The 19,067-nt window shown below is 41.9% G+C and overlaps 1 protein-coding gene across 3 annotated transcripts in view; it reads left to right on the top strand.

Annotated features, from left to right (window-relative positions):
- Positions 1–19,067, top strand: part of ptprga (protein tyrosine phosphatase receptor type Ga) — a 252,060-nt gene that overhangs the window by 57,032 nt on the left and 175,961 nt on the right. For all 3 annotated transcript variants that reach the window (XM_053483753.1, XM_053483752.1, XM_053483754.1), the window contains exon 2: positions 6,838–6,930. In XM_053483753.1, coding sequence (XP_053339728.1) covers positions 6,838–6,930 — 93 coding nt within the window. The remainder of the gene's footprint in view (positions 1–6,837; positions 6,931–19,067) is intronic.

Genomic DNA, 19,067 nt, shown 5'->3' with positions numbered 1-19,067 from the left:
CATTCCGCTCGCTGGATTTCTTCGGGAATAACCGCAGTGGGCTGTTTGCGAAAAATTTGCACTATTCAAATGTTTTATGCAGCTACGAGTATCATCATCGTCTTGCATTAATGTCGATTGGCTTTACACTTTCATTCATGAGAAAACTCATTACAATTCCCTGTTTAAATTGAACGGCACTCGTATACAGTAGTTCAACATGGAGCGACCATCAGCCAGGATTTCATTGCAGTCATTATGTATAGTGGAACAAAAAACATCTTCAAATCGCACAGTCTGAAACAGCTTTTGAGGTGTGTATCGAGTGTTTCATCTCTCACGTATGCGAGAACAAACGATCAGATAAAATCGTGCTCGATAGAAAGAGTGATGTTCCAGCACGGACACAAACACAGATCATCGGTTACATTAGGTTTACAGATCAGCAGAATTCTTTTGGCTGGTTTAGTAAATATAACAGGCACTAATATTTAGGTGATTATAAACATATTATGAATTATAAACATATTATTTAATCGATTACTAGTTAGTTACTAGTTATGTTGGTGTTAGTAGTCCTTCCTGGAGTCCTCCCTCTTCACCTGTCCATGTTGTTATGTATTAAATAAAACAAAACTGTTTCCCCAGGCACAGACTCCTAGCTTCTCAGAGCAGTTACTCATGCTTTGTTGAATGACGAATCTGTTTCGGTCGGGTTTAAAACGCGGCCATATTCGTTACATAAAGGCCATTAGCACGGTTGAAGGAGTGGTCAGTAGAAAGCCGCGATGGCGCGTCTTTGTTGTTCTATCACACATCCGGCTACCCGATGTGACCTTGTAACAGGCGAACAGAGGGCTATTAATTTCCATCAGGACACGTCGAATGGCTCCCATTGTGCAGCGGCGAGCCGTGTGGAGCAGATCGATGCGGGGAAGGAGGAGGAGTGCAGGACGAGCAGAACGCGGCACCTCTTAACGAGGCACTAAAGATCCATTTGAATCAACGTGGTGCTGACACACGACACATTCAGAGCAGCGCTCGCTCCTCACGCCTTGCTCCTGTTTTTACCTCAGATTCTAAGGGTTGATTATCATCGCAGTAACCTAAGACTAAAACACAACGATACCCGGGCCTGATCAAGATGTGTGGTCAGTGAAATCGATACGTCCTGGACAAGTCCTTGGCGTGGATGCCCTTCAGGAAAGCGACAGGTAGAGAATGTTAATCATGGCAGAATTTGGACCGTCCACATCTCTCTCTCTCTCTCTCTATTTCTCTCACACACACACTTCTGTCAAGCAAAAAAAAAAAAAAAAAACGAAGCAAAGACCAAGGTTAAGTGCATGACTGAGCGAATCTGTCATGCATCTCAATGAGTTCTGACCTGACCTTAACTTTTAGCCTGATGGTCAAAACTGGAGATAAAAAGTTGCTTTGTGTTGCATGTGCCTGTGTGTGCACGTGCCTGTGTGTGTGTGTGCTCTCTGCAGGAATCGCACCCGGGGTCAGGTGGAATGTTTGGCATTTCCTAGCTTTATTCAATTCTGGTTGTTTAGAGAGAGGGTGCAAGCTGTTTTGCACCTGGCAAAACTTATCACCATGGCGATCAGCATGCAGCGCTACCCGGCGTAGTATATTCAGAGTAACCAAATACAAATTGAGCATTTTTAAAAGAAAGTCAAGGAAGAATTTTGAGCCGTTCAAAACAGATATTTCTATTAAATACTATTTCTTAAGTTTGACTGGCCGAGTCGGCTCGGAGCCCACCGCCGTCGTTCCTGTGATCATTTATCTGATTCTTAAACATCAACAGATAACTGGTCGCCAACTTGTAAAAGAGACGCGTCTGTCTTTAAGAACCGTACACACAATTGTTCGCCCACACCACTCGCACATAACATGAACTCGCCTGTGAGATATTTCAACATCCTCCGCACAGTCCTTACTCCAAGCCATTTCATCAAATGCCACTAAAGGAGTTCAAATATACAGATGTACAAATATAACCAAAGACGGCAGCGAAGAAGACTGTGCAGTCCAGACTTCGCTCCAAGCCATTTCAACAGGTTTGGGCTATTAATGGAGTTCCTGGGAGGCCACCGTTTTAGACGTGAAGCAGGCATATTCTGACCATGGCTTCGGCGAACTGAGAAAACGTTCTATCCAAGCACGTTAATAATGTAGGGAAATTCTGTTGTTCTGTTATTCTGTGCTTCCCCCCATATGATCTCTAGCTAGGTTTAAATTAGATTGCGCTTGTTTTTTCAAAAATGCTCTCATGCTCACATGTTTTGGGCTACCGGGGATGTTTCGGTGGCTGAGTGATTACGAGGCGATAAATGCTAACGGCTAATCCGTTACCCTTATCGTAGCACAAGCTAAATCGTTGCCAGGTTTCATTGCTTGTTAAACGGCCATGTAAAGTTTTTCTTCATCTGAGAGCAAACCCTCTTCGAAATGCTAATCCGTTAGCTTAGCTAACTACCTAGAGAGAGGAGAGCCTGTAGTATAAGCTGATAATTAGCTTATATTAAAATCACTCTCTCTCTGTCTCTCTCTCTTTACGTCTCTGCTGTAAAGGAGCACAGGAGGTGGAGGCAGTGCTGTCACAGTAGCGCGAGCCACAGAGTGTCAGTTTCACTCTTGTGTGTGTTTCACCCAGCCCACATCCCGCAGAAATAAAGCGATCAAAATGTGCATGTGTCCACGTGTGTGTGCAGTTATGATGAATGACAGCGTGTCTGTGTCTACACTGACATTATTATTATTATTATTATTATTATCATTTATGTTTTTTTTACACACTCCATAGGGTTGGGCGTAATGACTTATCAATGAGTGATTCGAGTATATTTTCTAGGAACAAAAAAAAAACTAAAAACCTAAACATCTGAAAGTGAGATTAAAACCCAGCACGGCATAGACGCCGGATCCTGTCGAGGCTGGTCGGTCGTTCCTGTCATCCAGCGCCAGTGGAGTGTCTTTGAAGTGCACTAGAGCTTCTGAGGGAAAAAAAAGGGCAGCTTGGGGTGACCCGAGAGAAGGGCAGTAGACATTGGCATGTCTGCTCAGCGTGCTGTGTCACTCCCACAGTGGATGCTCTGTTCCTCCTTCCTCTCAGCCTCTTCCAGCTGAGCCGGTGCCAGGCGGCCTGTTGTCCATCACAGCGCCCGGACAACTGTCGTTATAGCAGACCCGCTGGGCTGGAACACCATCCCACCCTCCTGGCTCAGGCCTCAGCCGCTACTGGACGGCGACCAGGCCCGATGTCCGCTGGCGGAGCTGTTAAAGAGATTAATACGGCTCTGTCGGAGACTTCTGGAAGGGGAGGAGGGTGGGAGGGTGGACGCGTAGGCCCGGGCTGTGGTACAGATTCAGGAAGAAGCGTAACGAGCGCACGTGTTGGCGAGGCAGAAGTGCGAGAGCTGCTGGTGGGTAACGCTCCGAGCGCTGACAATAAGCTCGCGCGTTAAACAAGCAATCTGGTCGGATGACGCACACACAGAGCGACTTCCTCCGGCGTGCAGTTTGGTAACAATTCAAACACACAGCAGGACTCGAAATGGGATGTGTTTTTACATGTTCCTCTCCATCCCCTGCTACGCTCCATCACAGAAAGGAAATGATTTATGAAAGAGGGAAGAAAGAGAGATGAAGCAAGAGAGCCGGCGGCGTAAAAAAAGAAATAATAAAAAAAATCCGCTGTTTAAAATCAAACCCTTGCGCAGAGACCAGAGAGGCAGAGATTTAGCGATGGATGGGCGCCAAGAGTACGGTGATTGAGAGGATAGAAGGGGAGCATGAGTGACATATTGGGAGGATAGTGGCTCAGTTTGGCGCGCTGCATCACATAATTACATTTCGTGTTTCGGAGCGCATCGGCAATCGATAATGTAATTCATAGAAAAGCCGTAGTGAGCCGAGGCATCCGTATTCATCCGCGTGCTCCGGCGTCCATCCGCAGGAATTAGAGAGAAAAAGGCAAGAAAGCTTGTTTGTCATTGAAACAGAGCAAAACCAAAAAATAAAAATAAATAAAATAAATAAAAAAGCCCAAGAGTCACCCATTGTTTATAGAGGAATTACTTTTAAGAGCCATGATGTAAATTTCATTACAGGTTTGTGTAGCTTGTCGTGCAGTCAGTCAGCAGATGGACGAAACTATAGGAAACATCTCTCTCCTCTTCTCTCTTCTCTCTTTTTCTATCCTCCCCTCCTTACAGTGACTAGACTAGAGCATTATTTATCGCTCTCCCTCTTTCCATTTCTCACCGCCATCGCGGCGGTGGATTGTTGTTCCGGATTGGTCCAAATCCGAAATGGCACTCACCCCCCACGGGCCCTGCCAGACCCGGTTTGCAGATAGAAAAAAGTGAAAAGCTCGGGTTCTGATCCGCAGCCTTGTACCTTAGCCTTCATGTGTGGCCCCCTGTTTCCGCCTTTTGATAAACCCCCCCCCCCTCTCTTTGTCTCTCTCTCTCGCTCTCTCTTTCTCTCTGTCTCATACCGGGCTAAGCCTTTGTTTTACAGCAAGGGCAAATCCCGGTGAGTTTCAAGAACTCTCAGATAATAATAGCTCCAGGATTTCCACCTGACCTGCGTGCCAGAGAGGCCTCGGTTGCTGCTCGGTGAAGTTGCCTCTGTGTACGGGAGGCGTCTTCGTCTCAAAAGTCACAACTCAAGGGTCAGGTCCGGATACCATGCGTCTGTTTATTTTTCATCTGCGGTTTTCTGAGGAAATCATGGCTAGTTTGAAGCTGGAAGTTACAAATACTGTATCGATATCGTCAGCCGAAACTCTAAATAGTGTAAACGCTCACTATTTAGCAAATTTTATTTTTTTTCTTTAGGTTTATCTCTCCTTTAGGTAGATTCTAACCTTTTTTTTTACACATCCTGCGGTTCTCCCAGTGTTTTGTGTCAGGTAGTCAAAATAGACAAATTCAGGGACAAATGAGGTTCATTAAACTATAGATCCAGTTCCTCCTTGGCTCAACCTTCTGTTCTGTACTCCAGCACGTGGATAAAACTCCCCTGTAACACCTCAGGTCTAAGATATCAGAACCTTTTTTTTTTTGCACAGCGTTCTCAGGTTTGTTCTTCAAATCCTCTGCGTATCACGGCTTTAACTTGGTGCTCACTCGCTTGCCAATCATTTATTTATTTAGCTCTTCATACATGTTTAATCAGGGGGAGGCAAACTGGTCCCATAACAGTCAGGTCATGTGTGTATGTGTGTATGTGTGTGTGTGTGTGTGCTCTTCCTGTGCTCAGTTCTTTCAACTTATCCACATTGAGATCTTCATATCTAGATCGTGTTTTTAATGCACAACGGCAGCTCCTGTATGGAATCTGCCTGCCGACCATTTCATCACACTGGTTTACTCCTGCTCTCTAAATCCTGTTTATTAGCCAGGCCTGTGTTTATAATGTAAAATGTGTGTGTGTGTGAGAGAGAGAGGTGGCATTTCCCTCCTGTGCAGTATTATGCTGTGGGGTTGGCATGCGTGTAAACAGGAGCAGCAAGGGGAAAAGGAGAGCGCTGAGACGCAGAGATTTTGGCCTCCGTCACGCAGGACGGCTTCGCAGCCAGCCTGATTAAACACCGCGCAAATGGCAGCACACCGCTGTTCCGCCTCATCCCAGCGGCATCGTTTGCATCCAAATGATTGTATTCATTTATCCAGGCAGACCATGCGTGGACTTGTGTGTGTGTGTGTGTGTGTGTGTGTGTGTGTGTGTGAGACGGGAAACAATTTTTATATTTTTATAGTTTGCTTAATTTCATTTCACACTCTGCTTAATATCCTTAAAAAAAAGGAGGTAAACACGTATACTGTACAGTACTGTACTGTTGGGTCTCCCGCAGTGCTAGAATGTAAAATACAGATGTTACTCCTCTATTCTGTAATTCATGCAAGCAAGTTTTCTTTGGTCCAAGTATTGTAGGGTAAATACGGTGAGGATTCACCGTCCCAGGACACGTTTTTTTCCCCTCTACAGTTGCTTTGTGTTCTCTCTACAGTATTATATTGTACATGGAAATTTAGCTAAAATTACGTTAATATTTATGTTACGAAATTAGTAATATGAATTAGTATGAATTAGTATTGTTTTTCAATAGTTTTGTGGTAAAACGCATTAAAAATCGTGATAAAAAAAGCCATTAAAAATATCGCGGCGGATATTTGCAGTTTCCACAAAATTGTGGGGAAATTATGTTACGTATACAGTTAAACCTCAGATTGCGAGTAATGCGGTTTGCAAGCGTTCCGCAAAACGAGCAAAGATTTTTTATTAATTTTGACTTGGAAAACGAACAAAACGAACAAACAAGTCTTGGTTTACGAGTACCTAGTATCATGCATCACGCATGCGCTTCTTGTTTTGATGCCCAGTGTCATGTGATCACAACCGAGCCAACGTTTTTTTCTCTCTCTTGCGCTGCGGAATTGTGGGTAATTGTCCCTCCTGCCGGGTCTTAGTGCTTGTCTCTTACTGGTATAGTCAACATCCGTGCACGCGTGTACTGGCTACAATAACACTGTGACCACGTGTGTGTGCGTAAAACATATTTTATTTTGTGTCTGTATGCGTGTTTGTACAACGCGCCTGTAAAGCAAAAGCAAGTCTCATTAGAGACGTTTAAAATCAATTTTCTGTCTTTGCTCAAAGCTCAGCCTGGTCTTTGTCTTTTGACACACACAGACCCCTCTAAATACTAGTTTTTATGTTGAAGATTTAACGTTAAGGCACTTTTTGTGTGTATGTGGTTAATAAGTGTGCTGTAGAGAGTAACGTGTGGTAACCGACTCTCTCTCTCTCTCTCTCTCTCTTCCTCTGTGTGTCCACCAGCGCTGTCCGGAGGCGATCAGGAGGAACGGCATGGCTGGGCGACCGGCGACAGACACCGCAGAGCTGCTGATGAACCTTACTGGGCATACACAGGTGGGTACACGCAAGAACACACACACACACACACACACACACACACACACACACACACACACAGAACTGGTTATTTTTAGGGATTAGCTACACGCACACACACAGAGCGAAGGAGACTGCTCACGCCGGCTTTACACACATGGATGACGATTCCTGCCGGGCATGGTCAGGTGGGTCGCTGTCTCTCTCTCTCTCTCTCTCTCCCTCATTCTCACACACACATTTGTCTTACTGTCCTTGTGAGGACATTCCATGGACAATTATTAATCAAACCTTCTCCTCAACCACAATGAAACCTTTTGTTCTTTTATTTCATTATTTTGGTTCGTTCTTCTTTTATCTTAATAAAAGCTGCAGGTTTTGTATAAATGACATAGCGTGACAACACAAGGTGAACACTACCAGGTAGTCCTAATCTCATGAGGAAAAATGATTAGAAACAGAAACACACACACACACAGTATATATACTGTATGTGTGTGTGTTGAGGGGGCATTTATTTATGAATTTGTGTGTGTGAGATACCATTCATCCACTTGAACGTCTCTATATAAAGTTCTCCTGACCAGCCGACTTTGATAAAACCTTTCTGGTGGGTGTGGTCTCTCAAATGACTCCGCCCCCCCCCACGAGTTCTCACAGAATGGTTTGAGGATGAAGACGATGTAAGCGTGAAATTTCAAAACACACACACGCGCACACACACAGACACAGACATACACACACTTTAGGTACGTGTTTGTTTATCTTTCAGGTTTAAATTTGAACGTGTCTCTTTTTTACACCTCATCAGTATCTAACAGCTAAACTTCACGCCACAACATCGTCACGCTTTGCCCCCCCCCCCCCTTCAGTAAGTTGTGTATTTTTGCCAAGGACCTTACACGAGCACGCAAAACACCTTCCAGCATTCAGTAACTTAAAGTTAAAATTAACATTGGCAGTGTGGTTAATAAAGGCTATTTGTTTGTTTATTTATTTATTATTTTTTTATTTATGTTCTATCGTGGTTGGAGGCTAGAATCAGAAGTGCTGTTGTGGCGACATCACCAGGATTGATGGATAACTCCGTATAAACACGTCGTATCGGTCAGTTGTACGTTTCAATTTCCTCTCGCTCCTCAGCTCCTCAGCTCCGTGCCTGACAAACTCTCCTGGCTTTTCCCCGTTATGAATGTCCCCGCTCTGAAAAAGTGACTCGGCCCGTCCCTCCGAGCAGGATTCACGGAAGAGCGGTATTAATCTTACGCTGTGCTACCAGACCTGCGGCAATAAGCCATCTTTATTTAATTAATTTAAATCTCTCTCTCTCTCTCTCTTTCTCTCTCTCGCTCCGTGTGGGCTGTAATCGAGAGTCATCATGGAGCCAACCGTTAGAGACACGCGCTCAGATCTGGGCTGCAGGTGGAGGTTCTTTTTTTTTTTTTTTTCTTTGCCAAAGTGAGGCACATCTCTCACAGCGAGTTGGTTTCATTTCAACTCATTATATGATGGATTGTGTGCCACGAGCAAAGTTCTTTACTAGATATTAATAACATGGATGTTTTGAAGGCTGAAATTCACTGCGCAAGATAGATAAAAAAACAACCAAAGAGAACAACTTTAAATACTTTCTATTATTATTATAATATTTAAGAATGAAATGATTTTACTCATCGACAAGGCCACTTTGCTCATTCTGATCTTCTAACAGAGGCGATAACAGAACTCATCTAGACTAGTAAGACATGACTGGATAATAGAAGAGTTCACTCTTTATTTATTTATTTTTTTTCTTTTTTTATTTAAAACTGGGTTTGTTTTGCTTTCTTTGAACCAGGTTAATTTTCAGGACACGTCGCATTAAGCGTGTCCCGGTAATTCCGCATAAAAAACATGGTTACAGCGCAGACTCCTAAAAGCATCGCGATGCAAAGATCACAGCACAGAGAACACAATTTTCGTCCATTTACACGATCTTAACGCTATATTGCTATGGTGGCATGAAATACTTTTGCAGAAATAAGGTTGTGTATTTTCACATAGTCCTCCGTGTATAAGGACGAAATGACTTTGTGTAAACATGCAGTTTCTTTCTTTTCAGACCAGTTTTGTAACTGTTTTTATTCTTTAAAAACTACTGCATTAGCGTCTCTGGAGAAAAAAGGAGAAAAGAAAATTCTAATGGTAATGTACTTTTAAATACTTGTACTTGGTTGGGTATTAGACTGGAATGATATATTTATATATAAAGTATATGTAAAGTTCATCAAGGCTGTCTGGGATTTCACTTGCAGAGACAGAATAAACAGACGCAAGTTCTTCAAGAAAACTGCGAAGGCCTATTTGGTTTTACTTTTTACTCCTTGCTCTATTGTTTGATGCGAGTGCAATTTAGAAAAGTTTAATTAAATAATTTTTCAAGGCATTTTACACTCTTTAGCAGAATTTCTTTTCAAGAACATACTGTACTGTACTTCATTGATCTGAGTCTAAATCATAGGTACCTGCCTTTTTTAATAGGTTTTTAATAGGGTGAAACACAAATGCGTTCCATCACGAGTAAAACATTCTCATTCCAGTAATTAAAACAAACAAACCAACACACAAACAAAAACAGGGGTCAGTGGTCTCTGGATTATAGAGAGCTTTCTCTTTTGTTTTTTCCTTTTTTTTTTTTTTTTTTTTTAAAGTTTCAGCGTTATACAAAGCTTATACATGAATAGAGCATGACAGCCTGATTCAGGATGCAGGAAGTGAAATATAATGAACGCAGAGGAAATACCAAGGCATCTGGAGACCTTTTATCTCCCTGTCAATGAGGCAGCGAATGTTTTATGTCTCCATATGGGTTTCGGTACGAGTTACGTAACCTGCCATGTGAGGAATCGTGTTTCTCTAATGTGCGCGCGTGTACAGTACTTTTTAATGTACGTCTTCATCAGCTCAGAAAAATTTCTTAGAGGATCATGCTCTGATTACTGGGACTTTTTCTCAGCACGACCCTTTTTGATCATATTCCTAATGAGCCGTGTATGTGTTTGTGTGTGTGTGTGTGTGTGTGTGTGTGTGTGTGTAGCATGTTTTGGGTTTGTAGCACATGCTCACGTATAGGCGTCCTCGTGCTGACACATCTGTCCCAGAGCGCGTGGGTGTGAAGCAGGAGGCTCCGCATGTGCTAGTTAGCGCCGTTTCAGGGCTTTGTCGTGGGTGGAGGAGAATTTCACATCTGACGGCCAGCGTGGCTCCGAAACATAGCTTGTAACCAGGGCGAGGCTGGAGGGAATGAGCGTCTGTGGAAATGTGGGAGGAGTTTTGGGATCAATTTACTCAACAGCTTGCTCTATATTTCCCTCTTTACACAAGCCACCATCATGGCCTGCTTTTTACAGTGGAAGGTTACCATAGGGTAAAGGATGAGAACTTTTAAGCACTATACCATAACCTGGAGCTTTATATACACTAAACATCTGGACTCGTTACACAACATGGGTGCTTTATGTAATTAAATTCAGTTAATTAGTATCCTAACCAGAACAATAACTTCTCAATAATTAGTGACACACTGGTAATGCTAGACAATACATGTGCAAGCTAGCGACATTTAGACTCATAGGTGTTTCAATTCAACTTCTCTTTTGATTCATACACAGATAGTTTAAGCATGGGCTAACACTATTTCAGATCATGCTCCTGGGGCGGTGCAGCATTTTGACTTTTTAAGCAGTTACATTACTTAACTAAAAAAAACGTAACGCAACAAGTTAGAATCACTTTTACTTCTTACATGATGATTGTAACACAACATCAATATCCTGAAGGTTTTACTTTTTAGTGTGGTATGTTTTCCATGTGTTACTAAATAAAAAAAATATCTTTACTTGTGATGAAATTTCTCAAGAGTGAAGGCACAAAACACAGTACAGTGATGAGACTCTAAGCCGCATTTGAATGGTGCAAAGATTTTAAAGAAGGTTGTATATCTGCGAACGACGATCACGACCAAGGTGGTTCGGAGCCTACTTTGGTTGTTTCTGTGAACATTAAGCGAGCGGAACGACTGATCCTTAAAAATCATTGGGAAAACTTGTCACCAACTTGCAGAAGAGACGCGCCTGTCTGTGTGAACTGTATTCACAATCTTCAGGGGGTTATTGCCACATCCACCATACTGTCCTGACATCATAGCAACCCATTTCTCCTGTACATGTTTGGAGCCATTAAAGGAGTTCCTGGGAGGCCAGTGTTTCAGATCATGGCTCCGGCATACTGAGAAAAGTTTCTACCTGGATGGTATCCAAGCACTAGTGAAACTGTTGGATGAGTGCATTAGTGTATCAGGGGATTGTATGGAGAAATGAAGGGAAGTCATTAGAAAAGTCAATAAAACAAATCAAAATCCCGGCTTGACTCGAACGCCCTTCATAGTTACATAGTTACATCTGTGTTAGTAGAACTTTTCACGGTTGAGCTCATGATCCACCCCTGTTGCTTTAGTTAACACTCACACGCACACACACACAGAGCAAGAGACTGTTTATTCCGTAGGAGTTTGCAGCATCTCGAGTCCATCATTAGGAATCAGGAAGACGCGCTTAGTACATGCTAATTAGAAAGTAAGTGAAGGGGAACGATGCACATGATTTCTTTAAACGAAACGGCGGATGGATAGGTGTGCAAATGAGCGTCACGTTAACTGCACTTAGAAGCCGTTATCCTATAATTAGGACTGAATTTTTAATTTTTACACTCGAATATGCATTTCTAAAAGAGGCAAATCAGTGGGAATGGAAGAGCAGGCTTGAAGCAAACCAAATTTCCATGGAGCGAGCACGATGGAACCAACCAGAACAGATAATAGTGTTCTATATATAGTGCCAGAGTCGATATATAGCTTCAGAAATCCTTCAAGTTGTGTGACCACTAATGGGGCAGCGGTTGTTTTCTGCTCAGACTGTAGTGTCAGGCATCATTTATTATTCATCGCGCATTACCAGAGAGACTCCTTCTGGTTTTTCACTGCTTTACTTCAGTCTTAAAAGTTATCCTAAAGTTTAATAAAGATGCTTATTATGATTGGATCCTTTCAGAGGAGTTGATTGCGAACTAGTAAAAGCAAAGTATTTTTTGAGATAGGAAAGTATATTAAACTATAATATATCAGTTTACCAGGTGACGAGGGCAGAGCTTATCGGGTTGGACTCAGTTGTTTTCTGATTTGCACACACAGTGGAATCTTGTGCGTTCAGTTCAATTGTATTAGGTGACATCTAAGTTAACCTTAGCCTCCGAGCCGAACCTTTGGTTCCCTGAAATTCGCCTCTTTCTCAATCCAGAGTCACAGTCGAGTACAGATGACAGTGCCCTTGTCCGGAAGGCGTTTTTTAATGAACTCCTCAGATGATCCACTCTCTCGGAGAGCCACTCGCCCGCCTACCAAGTGGCTCCGCTCTGTTTGCACTCAGCCGAGCTGCGACTGTCCCCTTTTTTTTTTCTCCGGCTTCCTCATTTATTCCTCCCATCACACTCAGATGAAGGTCTCTCACACCTGCCCTATGGACTCCCAGGCTGGAGAAAAAAACAAAAACCAAAAACCTAGACCTGGCCCAAATGTGCAGCTTAAACAAGGTGACGCGACTCCTTAGACGAGAGATATGATCTAATTCAAGACTTCAGGCTGTGTCAGTGTGATGAGTGTTTTTTTTGTTTTTCTTTCCAATTATTCATCTGCATGTAGTAGAGCACCTTCAGTTAAATCTGTCCTGGCCTCTCGCTACAAATGAATGCACTTTCGGGGGAGTAATTTATTTTTTTCATCGATTAGCTATTTGCAGAACATTTGCCCCGTGTGAAGTTATCTCAGGCAATTTATACATCAATAACAGTCACATTTCTGTGTAATGCAACACAGCCTGGAAGTGTATTTAGCAATTAAGTAGCACAGCGCAGTAACACGGTGAAATGTAGTCCGAAAAAAGCACTCACCATGTTTACGCTCTGTTTTTTTTTTCCCGAGGTCATTAGGAAGCAGAAAGGCTTTTAAACTCCAAGAGCATCTCGCGCATACTTGTATTCACCAAGCAACTCCACAAAGCATAGAAATAGGGACATGTTGATTTTTATTTATTTATTAATTTTTTTGGGGATAAGCCCAACATAAATGGACATGCAGTGGGATGAGCCTCTCAGGCTGAGTAATGCACGGAGCCTGTAAGTGCTTCCTGTCTGTAGGGTCCGTCCAAACTGTTAAACAAGATCAATACGGTTCTTCCTGGAATATGTCAAGCTTAGCTGGGTTCCAAACCTCAAAAATTCTCAAAACATTTTTCGCCACCAGATTGTCCACCAGAGAAAAAAAAAACCTATATATACAGTTCTGTGCAAAAGTCTTAGGCACCATATTATATGCTGCACTAATTTTGTTATATATGTCTGTCATGTCTGCCTAATTATGTACAAAATCATTCAGTATTTCCATGTATAACTTAAAAATTAATAAATATATAACATTACAGGAGAATATATGGATGGCTGTAAAGAAAGAAATATATAGTACAAGACAGACCAGTTGTCAGATGGAAACAAAAAACCTAATGTACGCTTCTGGGTTTTGCATTAAAATAGTTACCAGAAGAACTCATACTCTCCAGCAAGCTCAGTAAAACCTTACAGCTATTTTACTTCTAGCATCTTTAGTACTGTGTAAAATTCTTGAGCACTTACAAAAATATGGCATAAGCAAAAGATGCTTTTGAAAACATTTCTGCATAAAAAAAACTTAATAAAGAGTAATAAAATAAACAGTCAATATTTGGAGTGAAAACTCATTGTTTAAAATCAGGAGTTTTAGACACAGATTTGTGCAGTTTTATAAGTAAACAGCTGTTAGGTTTTACTGAGCCTGCTGGAGAATATATATATAAATATATATACTGTATAAATATCAACCTCCAATCTTGAACAGCATTATTACCTCAGTTTCTGTTCACCGGTTATTAATTTTTTTCAAGCCCGTTGTGGCCATGGCACTACTGATATTATTAATAGAAGTTGATAACAAGCGGAACAAGCGATCCCGCTCACTTTCGGCCCACACAGGCAATTTCACCAAGGATGGCGTGTCTAAATGGAGAGCTCTCAGGCTTTCAGCGCCACTTTATGAAAAGAGATGAAGATGAAAATTGATATGTTGTCTTCACCGCACCGCTTTTTGATGTGTGTGAAGAGAGCCTCAGCTTGCCCCGCCCCCCCTCCCTCTCCGAAAGCTATTGATACGTGAGGAGAGTTTTAAACACGAGTGTAATTTGCGCACACACTTAACGATGTAAATTGAAGTCAGGATGTAGTACATATTTTTTGTTAAATCAAATATTAAACGCTCTGAGTGATGTTTTCCTTAAAAATAAATAAATAAATAAATAAAAAGTCGTGTTTGTCTTTCAGGAGCGTGTAATACCTTGAAATACAGATAAATACGGACTGGCCTTTTGGTTTTTCCCTGCTATTTGCAGTGGATCTGTGTGACTGTACAGTATGTACTTTTTAAATATCAGTGTCCTCTATATCTCCTTGAATTAGCCAAACTTGACGAAGAACAGCTTTCCTGCGGCTGCATCGACATTCTCCAGGTGTTGTGTTTCAGACCCGGCTCTACCCCTTCTTGTGAATGAGAGATCCTGTAGGCTTTATTCGGATTCCAACATGGGCCACATTTACATATTCACCAATTTGCAGTATGTTTATGAAGAAAAAAAACGAAAGCAGATCTTTTTAAATTAACATGCATTACGTGCAGTTTAAACAATATAATAACGATACAGCAGCTGTGTTTGAATTGGTGTTAAACAGGAGTGTGTGGGATTAATCAGGGTTTTGTAAGAAGTGTTCAGGCTTGGTTAGACGTTTTAAAGGTGTGCAGGATCCGTCAGATATTCACAGGAATCAGACTTTCCGCAGGAGTGTGTTGGATTGATCAGACTTTCCGCAGGAGTGTGTTGGATTGATCAGACTTTCCGCAGGAGTGTGTGGGATTGATCAGACTTTCTGCAGGAGTGTGTTGGATTGATCAGACTTTCCGCAGGAGTGTGTGGGATTGATCAGACTCTGTGCAGAAGTGTGTGGGATTGATCAGACTTTCCGCAGGAGTGTGTAAAATTGATCAGACTTTCCGCAGAAGTGTGTGGGGTTGATCAGATTTTGTGCAGGAGCGTGTGGGATTGATCAGACTTCCCGCAGGGGTGTGTTGGATTGATCAGACTTTCCGCAGGAGTGTGTTGGATTGCTTAGGCTTTCCGCGGTAGTGTGTGGGGGTGACCAGACTCTGTGCAGAAGTGTGTGGGATTGATTAGACTTTGTGCAGGAGTGTGAGGGATTGATCAGACTTTCTGCAGGAGTGTGTGGGGTCGATCAAATTTAGTGCAGGGGAGTGTGGAATTGATCAGACTTTGTGCAGAAGTGTGTAAAATTGATCAGACTTTCTGCAGGAGTGTGTGGGGTTGAGCAGATTTTCTGCAGGAGCGTGTGGGATTGATCAGACTTCCCGCAGGAGCGTGTTGGATTGATCAGACTTTCCGCAGGAGTGTGTTGGGTTGATCAGACTTTCCGCAGGAGTGTGTTGGGTTGATCAGACTTCCCGCAGGAGCGTGTTGGATTGATCAGACTTTCCGCAGGAGTGTGTAAAATTGATCAGACTTTCTGCAGAAGTGTGTGGGGTTGATCAGATTTTGTGCGGGAGCGTGTGGAATTGATCAGACTTTGTGCAGGAGTGTGAGGGATTGTTTAGACTTCCTGCATAAGTGTGTGGAAATGGGCGGAGCCACCAGATGTTCCTAGCTGTACATCAAGAATGCGACTTGGAAGTCCAAATTTAAACTGATTTTGAAATCGTTTTTATGATTTCAAAATCAGCAGTTGTTCCTCCAGAGGCTGCTCTGAGTTTGTTCAGGATATTACACAGTAATTTATTTAATTTATTTTAGTTAAGAAAGTTAGAGTTTGAGACAGTACTACGCTAGTAAATAGTAAACAGCGTACAGTATATACTGCAGTACATTGTGCACCATTTGAGAGAATCCTTATTGTCAGCTTGTTTAAAAAAATTACCTTCCATTGCAGCTCATTACATAAACACACAAAAGCCCTACAATTCCCTCAGGGATTACCTCAGGGATTTCTATACACACACACCACTTTGCACATTACACTCCGCACAAGAGACGTTCTCAGTACAGAACAATAACGTGTAACTATTGCTCCTACACATGTTACGCAAGTCTTTTTGTTCTAAGGTTCTTTTAAGAATAATGAGGTTGTTTTACAGCGTGTAAATTTTTATTGAATGTAATTGAAGAGTATTTATAGCCTCTTCTGCAAACAGATCATCTCTGAAGTTTTATCCGTCTTCATGCGAGTAACAGATGCGAGTAATCAGAAAAGTCGATCCGTTACCATCAGCCTGACGTCTTGATGATATTACAAATGCTGAAGAGGACACACGCAGCACGCAGCGTCACAGCCCTTCAGGCGATCTGTTTAATAAAGTACCTCGTGACGTGTTGAAGTAGTTAACAGTGTGAGTAAAAGTTTACAAAGCCTCACTCAGGCGAAACTCAGGTTTTGACTCGTCCAGACACTATGCACTCTGTAACTCTCAATGCTAAAATCCCAGAGTTGTCGAGACTCCTTTCTGGTTTTGACAGGAACATTTTTCATCGATTAGGCTGCTAATTACACAGCGGCGGGTGCGCTGGTGAGACGCAGAGAAGCTGAGGTTGGAATTCATAATAACGCTCCTCGTGATAGAGGCGAAAGAGAGAAGGATAGGCAGTGTGATAGGGGGAGGAGAGTGTGTGAGCAAGAGGAATAAAGATAGAAAAGGGAACTAAAAAAGAGACTGGATGTGGAAGGGAGATGTGCTGTAATGTAAAAACAGTGACGGGCCTGACTGGGAATGCTAATGTGAGTGCGAACGTTTCTCTCTCTTTTTTTTGTTGTTGTTGTTAATATTCTACCCTTCTGCATCTCCTCAGCCCTGTTATGGTGTCATCGTCTGCACTTGTGCCATGATTCACAACAGAGAGACACATTCTAGCCTGGCTGCTTCCTTCACCAGGTCATCACTATACATATGTAAATGTGACTCTTTGTACTAATAAAATTAAGTAGTAAATATGAGCACTTTTACACCACAGTGCTGTTAGGTTCTCAATTCTACGAAGAGCGTTCAGTTCAAACCGGGACTTTTGATTGTGTAGAATAACTGAATAACAGTTCTGAGAGTAAAAACTATCTTTATTTCTCTATATAATCCCCTGCTACACTAATGCACTTATTCTAGTGTTTCACTAGTGCTCAGATACCATGGAGGTAGAAAAGTTTTCTCAGTACACAAGAGCCATCATCGAACTGCCTGCTTCACGTTTGAAACCCCGGCCTCCCAGGAACTCCTTTAAATGGCGGCAAACATGTGCAAATGGCTTGGAGAGAGGTCAGGACTCCACAGACAGATGCGCCTCTTTCCCAAAGTGGCGGCAAGTTATCTGTCCATCAGGTGTTCTACTCACTCAGTGTTCTTTCAAAATAGTTTGTACCGTTCAAATGTGTTGCTGTTTCGAAGTGTCTTATCACCGTACTGTGCTTCAAGTTTTCCGTAAATGTCAATCAGTTTTATATTACTCCATTTACAAGAAATTTCATCACAAATCTCGGTTTGACTTGAACACTCCTCATAATTAGTCAGGTCGTGTTGATTAATTTTCTATTAAAACAGCTTTAAAATTAATTGGAAGTTTATAATGAATTAATACATTAGTGTTTTTATAATAAGAACTATCCAGGGTGGTTACGCTCGATGCTCTACTCTGGTTTTATGCTTTATAAGACATTTTTTGTATTAAAATGTACAATGTTTTGCATTTTAGTTCATAATTAACAAAAAAACTAAATAACAATATATATATATTTATTTATTTATTTTTGTGTTATGAGAGGAATAAAACTGCACAGTGGGAAGAGTAACGGTGCTTCATGACATCGCACATCTCACCATCACAACATGGACCCTTTTGTTCAAAAGCACACCACTAATGTCTTTTATCCCTTACTTAAACCCAGCCGTAACCATGACAACAGGATAATCATTTTCATTTTGTCCCCAATTATTCCATCTATCTGATGTTTTTCCCCCCTCTAAAAAAGAAAGGGACTCTCCTTTTCTCGGCATCTTGATTTGTGGTTGAATAAAACAGGGTTTTTTTGTCTGGAAAAAGTTTACCTTTTTCCACTTTTTCCCCCTCTCTATATTTTCTCACATTATTTGCTATTAGCTTTTTGGTAAAAAGCCTGTTCTACCTTAGAGCTTAGTAAAAAAAAAAGTTAAGCTTTACTGGTTACTGAAAAAGGTTTGCACACACATGCACGCGTACAATATCACCTCATCGTTGAGCGCATCGTACTTGGAGGAGGATCTGTGAGTTGAGTCATGTCAGCTGGACTTCTTTCTTCTTCCAAGTAGCTCCTTGGAACGTATCTACCTCACAAGAAATAAGTCCAGTTGACATGACTCAACAACTCCCAAGGGACCTCACGTGGACGACTATGAATCCTCTCAGACTTTGTGTACTGTACTTAAGAACAGATTGCCATCAAAAAGCTTGTTATATTCCAAAGTGTTCAGTTAAATGCACTATTTCGTACTAACAAAATAGTTAGTACGAAAGAAAGTATGCACAAAGAACAAATTTTGTGACACGCATACAAAACATGTCACAGCTTCACTGGAGTGTCGACCCGCACAAAGGAGAACGGCATTCGCTACGCAAGTCCGCAAGTGCCGGTGATGCAGCAAAGAATAAGGAAATCGAAAAGAAAATGGAAATAATAAAGCAATTAGCAAGAGGTGAAGGTCTTACAGTGTTACTGTGATCTACTGTACTGTAGTGTTAGGTTTAAGATGCTTTCGAATATTTGGTGTGTACATAATCTAAGAGAAAATATTTGACTTAAGCTAAATAAGTACTCTTTCCTACTCTCAAGAAGATGAGACAGAGAGACTGAGAGAGACAGACTATGAGCACACAGGCCTAAAAGCAGGTATGGACAGCAGCAGCACTTCTCAAATTAACCATGTTAGGCCACGCAAGCAAGTCTCTGCAGTGTTG

This window comes from Clarias gariepinus, chromosome 23, assembly GCF_024256425.1.
Source record: "Clarias gariepinus isolate MV-2021 ecotype Netherlands chromosome 23, CGAR_prim_01v2, whole genome shotgun sequence".
Taxonomy (NCBI): Eukaryota; Metazoa; Chordata; class Actinopteri; order Siluriformes; family Clariidae; genus Clarias; species Clarias gariepinus.
Note: the sequence above shows the minus strand (reverse complement) of the source record. Positions and strands in the feature narration are given on the sequence as shown.